The following is a 5597-nucleotide window of genomic DNA, read 5'->3' as shown; positions in this document are numbered from 1 at the left end:
ACTCTGAATAAAGTACTGACTATCGTGCTGTTAAGAGCTGTTACAGATCATTACAATAGGAATGTTGGTACCACAAACTAACAAAGCTACTTTGATATTCTTCTAGTTGTCAGTGTCCTCCATCTTATATGGTAGTTCATAAGCAATAATTATATAATAAGTAAAACGTTCCATTTGAAATGCAGTCCAATCTGAGGTTGTTTGCTTGGTTTTTAAATTGCATTTATTCACACAGGATGAATAGTGTTAATTAACAGTTGGGATGAACCAAACCACAGTTACCCAATTCATTATTCTTGGCTTCTCAGCTTTTACAGATGTCTACCTTCCTTTCTTCCTCCTCTTCCTCTTTGTTTACTTGGCCACTCTGATCGGCAATGGTTCTGTTGTCTACCTAGTCAACTCTGATCGATGTCTCCACTCTCCAATGTATTTTTTCCTCTGTAACCTATCTGTCTTGGAGATAATCTACTCTTCTGTAACCATGCCTAAAATTCTCTTCAACCTCCTATCCAAGAACAAAAACATTTCTTTTCTTGGCTGCGCAGTTCAGATGTTCTTTTTTCTGGCTATGGGAACCACAGAGTGCCTCCTTCTAGCCGTGATGGCATTTGACCGCTTCACGGCTATCTGCAGACCTCTTTATTATAGCTTGATTATGAACATCAAGAGACGTCGCCTACTTGCAGCTTTTACGTGGTCATCAGGTGCTGTTCTCTCCTTGGGACAGACGGCCTTCATCTTTTGCCTGCCTTTTTGTGGTCCTAATGTCATTGACCATTTCTTCTGTGACATACCTCCAGTCCTGAAGCTAGCATGCTCAGATACATACTTGAATGAGGTTGCCATATTTGGGGTTTGTGTGGCGATCCTTCTGACCCCGTTTTTGCTCATTCTTGGCTCTTACACTCGGATAATCTCAACATTATTGAAGATGAGAATGACTGGTAGCCATGGGAAAGCCTTCTCCACTTGTATTTCTCACCTGACATCTGTCACGCTCTTCTACGGTACTGCATCCTTCATGTACCTGCGACCTCGAACCTTGTACTCTCTACATGTTGACAGATTCCTGGCGCTTTTCTACAGTGTGGTAACACCCATGCTAAACCCACTGATCTATAGTTTGAGGAACCAAGAGGTGAAAGCATCATTATCAAAAGTTATAAAGGGGATTTCTCAATCTTGTAAAGATAAGTGATGCTTTAACCTAATGATACCTGCAGTATTTTATCTCCTTTCATAGGAGATGTAGCCCAACGTACAGGACCAACAGTTTCCCAAGATAAAGGTCAGTTTCCCAAGATAAAGGTAGATGTAGATCCATTTATTACAACAGAAACAAGAAAGGTAAAGTCCTACAGGCAGATGTTAACACATTTCAAACAGAAAGTTATTAAAGTGAATGGGAACCGCATTTTAAAAAAGTGAAGCAAATACTTACCTAAGGAGAGGGAAGGCTCTGGGTCATATAGAGCCTTCCGTCTCCTCTCTCGGTGCTCTCTATCCTGTGCTGGCTCCCCCCCGTTTCAATCCCTTGCCGAAAGGGTATTTGGAAGTCTTCGGGTGTCCGTGTCCTCCCGAAGACGTGCGGCTCCATACTGCACAGGCGTGAGCGTCCAAGAGAGCGTGCTTGCGCATGCGCAGTACAGGGCCGCCCTTCTTCAGGAGCACTCGGGCTCCCTGAAGACTTCTGAAGCCTCCTTCGGCCGGGTAAAGCAGTATTTGACTAATTTATTCAAATACTGCTACCGGGCGAGCCAGCACTGGAATGAGGGGCCCAGGAGAGGAGCCGGAAGGCTCTATAGGACCCAGAGCCTTCCCTCTCCTCCTTGGATAAGTATCTGTCTCCTTTTTTTAAATGCGCTTCCCATTCACTTTAAAGGAAAGCTATGAAACAAATCCGCCCAATTTAACTTACCCAGGGCATCTTCTGGCCCACTGTAATTAGGAATGCTCATGTGGATTTCGCAGAATTGAAATTTCTGCATTTCCGATTGGGAAATGGAAATCAGAAATTAGATTTTTGCACAACTACTGCATTACCACAAGTCGGTAAATTCAGCCCAATCACAGAACTCTGAAACATTGGACCAATCAGAGAATGCGGAGTCAACTCGGACGTATTTGGCCAATGAGAGAATGCAAAACATGGCCAAAAAAAGACTCTTCAGAAATTGAAACTCGGAAAACAGAAATTGGAAATCCGTGGAATCAGTAATCTGTATTGGCCGAAATCGTAATTTCTGTGGCATCGGAAATCGGCATTACTGACCATCCCTACCTGTAATTCTTCGGTACCTTACCGATATTCTGTGCTGTTTCATTGAGCAACTAACTCCACAAAAAGCTGCATACGTGTCCCCAGCCTATGCGCCTCCTCGATTGAGCTCCTGTGGCTAGGAGCGTTCTGTGTTTGTACAGTTCATAAACATTGCAACCACGCATGGGCCAAATGCTCCAGGTTTTGGGAGCAGTATTAAGGAGATGTGTAACTCTGTAACTTGTGCAGCTTGTAAAAAATTGCAACTGCACATGCAGCTAACGCTCCTCGATATGGCAGTGCGATTAAGAAAATGCATGGCTGGGCCACGCATGCGCAGTAGCTCTCAATTAGCTCAGTCGGCCAGCTTTCAGAGTGGCACACCTGCTGAACAGCTCAGAGTGGAAGGACAGCGAGGGACTTGAAGGACTACAGGGGCTGGAATGAGCCCTAGTTAAGTTAAACTGGGCAGATTTGTTTCACTTTAGGTACCCTTTAACCATACCTTGCACTTGCACGCTAATATTGAGTGCAGTTATATTTTCTTCTGGTAAAGCTGATAGCGCAATGCTTTGGATTGTTTGATGCTCCAATGGGAAGGTCTATTACTAAGCGTCGTTTTCAAAAGCAGTATGGTTATTATTTGTCTTCCAAATTATTGTGATTTTGCTGAAAGTTGCCCATATGGGGTTGATTCACAAAGCTCTGCTGCTTCAGCAGTGCAGCTTAATGACTACAGCGTTTGTTAATAATTCTCAGCACGCGCTATGCAATCAAAGCATGTGCTGGAAAATTACGCTTTTCATTGCTACTTTAATGAGCGGCTCGTTAAACTTAATGAGCGCTCCACTGAACCCGCTCAGAGCCCCAGCGGGTCCAGTATCTTCAAAGAACAGTATTCCTGCACTTTGATTGGCCCAGTAGGCTGCCTGAAGCAGCACAGCTTTGTGAATCAACCCCTATGTGGCTAGAATCAACTTTTCTCTTTACAGCTTTAGAACTGCTTAGAGCATGGACATAGTGAGTAATAGACAGTGTTGTTCAAATTTGGGTTTCCTTGTTCGGAAACCCAGATAATGGCATCCACAGCAGTTCAGCACCATTATGTGCAGAGAGAGTCACAGCTTTGTGCCTTGGAAGGAGGACACATCAGAGCTACGTTAAGGATGGAAGGAAAGGGAACTCTGTGACTCTCTACGAACATAAAGGTGCTGAACTGCTTTGGACAACATTATCCAGTTTTCCAAAGAAGGAAACCCAGATTCTAACAACACTAGTCAGCAATATAAGTACAATATACAGTGGTTTGCAAAAGTATTCATCCCCTTGAAGTTTTCCACATCTTTTCACATTACTGCCACAAACATGAATCAATTTTATTGGAATTCCACATGAAAGACCAACACAAAGTGGTGTACACGTGAGAAGTGGAACGAAAATCATACATGATTCCAAACATTTTTTACAAATAAATAACTGCAAAGTGCGGTGTGCAAAATTATTCAGCCCCCTTTGGTCTGAGTGTAGTCAGTTACCCATAGACATTGCCTGATGAGTGCTACTGACTTAATAGAGTGCACCTGTGTGTAATCTAATGTCATCACAAATACAGCTGCTCTGTGAGGGCCTCAGAGGTTGTCTAAGAGAATATTGGGAGCAACAACACCATGAAGTCCAAAGAACACACCAGACAGGTCAGAGATAACGTTATTGAGAAATTTAAAGCAGGCTTAGGCTACAAAAAGATTTCCAAAGCCTTGAACATCCCACAGAGCACTGTTCAAGCGATCATTCAGAAATGGAAGGAGTATGGCACAATTGTAAACCTAACAAGACAAAGTCGGCCACCTAAACTCACAGTCCGAACAAGGAGAGCGCTGATCAGAAATGCAGTCAAGCGGCCCATGGTGACTCTGGACGAGCTGCAGAGATCTACAGCTCAGGTGGGGGAATTTGTTTATAGAACAACTATTAGTCATGCACTGTACAAATTTGACCTTTATGGAAGAGTGGCAAGAAGAAAGCTATTGTTAACAGAAAGCATAAGAAGTCCCGTTTGCAGTTTGCCACAAGCCATGTGGGGGAGACAGCAAACATGTGGAAGAAGGTGCTCTGGTCAGATGAGACCAAAATGGAACTTTTTGGCCAAAATGCAAAACGCTATGTGTGGCAGCATCATGCTCGGGGGGTGCATCTCTTCAGCAGGGACAGGGAAGCTGGTCAGAGTTGATGGGAAGATGGATGGAGCCAAATACAGGGCAAACTTGGAAGAAAACCTCTCGGAGACTGCAAAAGACTTGAGACTGGGGCGGAGGTTCACCTTCCAGCAGGACAACGACCCTAAACATAAAGCCAGGGCAACAATGGAATGGTTTAAAACAAAGCATATCTATGTGTTAGAATGGTCCAGTAAAACTCCAGATCTAAATCCAATGAGGAATCTGTGGCAAAATCTGAAAACTGCTGTTCACAAACGCTGTCCATCTAATCTGACTGAGTTGGAGCTGTTTTGCAAAGAAGAAAGGGCAAGGATTTCAGTCTCTAGATGTGCAAAGCTGGTAGAGACATACCCCAAAAAGACTGGCAGCTGTAATTGCAGCAAAAGGTGATTCTACAAAGTATTGACTCAGGAGGCCGAATAATTACGCACACCCCACTTTGCAGTTATTGATTGGTAAAAAATGTTTGGAATGATGTATGATTTCCGTTCCACTTCTCACATGTACAGCACTTTGTATTGGTCTTTCACGTGGAATTCCAATAAAATTGATGCATGTTTGTGGCAGTAATGTGACAAAATGTGGAAAACTTCAAGGGGGCCGAATACTTTTGCAACCCACTGGAAGTAGAAGTAGTATTTATCTACTTACTGTATATATGTGTTTTTTATTTCTAGGTTAGCATGGGTGTCGCTTGCTCTTAACCACTTGAGGACCCACCCTTTACCCCCCCTTAAGGACCAGCGCTGTTTTAGCTGATCTGTGCTGGGTGGGCTGTGCAGCCCCCAGCACAGATCAGGGTGCAGGCAGAGCGACCAGATCGCCCCCCTTTTTTCCCCACTGCTGGGGGGTCTGATCGCTCCTGCCTGCCTGGGTGTTGCGGGGGGGGGGGGGGGGCACCTCAAAGCCCCCCTCCGCGGCAAAATTCCCCCCCCTCCCTCTCATCCCTGTCCCCCCTGGCAATCTGGGCTGCACAGGACGCTATCCGTCCTGTGCAGCCAGTGACAGGCTGTCCCCTGTCACATGGCGGCGATCCCTGGCCGCTGATTGGCCGGGGATCGCCGATCTGCCTTACGGCGCTGCTGCGCAGCAGCGCCGTACAATGTAAACAAAGC

The 5597-nt window shown here is 45.0% G+C and overlaps 1 protein-coding gene across 1 annotated transcript; it reads left to right on the top strand.

The window, feature by feature from the left end:
* Positions 1 to 256: 256 nt before the first annotated feature.
* LOC137527472 (olfactory receptor 10C1-like) lies at positions 257 to 1201 on the top strand (the record flags this gene model as incomplete). Its single annotated transcript, XM_068247986.1, has 1 exon — positions 257 to 1201. A coding segment is annotated over one exon (945 nt), but the record flags the coding sequence as incomplete, so codon positions are not given.
* Positions 1202 to 5597: the final 4396 nt, after the last annotated feature.

Source organism: Hyperolius riggenbachi, chromosome 8 (genome assembly GCF_040937935.1).
Source record: "Hyperolius riggenbachi isolate aHypRig1 chromosome 8, aHypRig1.pri, whole genome shotgun sequence".
Taxonomy (NCBI): domain Eukaryota; kingdom Metazoa; phylum Chordata; class Amphibia; order Anura; family Hyperoliidae; genus Hyperolius; species Hyperolius riggenbachi.
The sequence above is the reverse complement of the archived record's forward strand: the minus strand, read 5'-3'. Positions and strand labels throughout refer to the sequence as shown.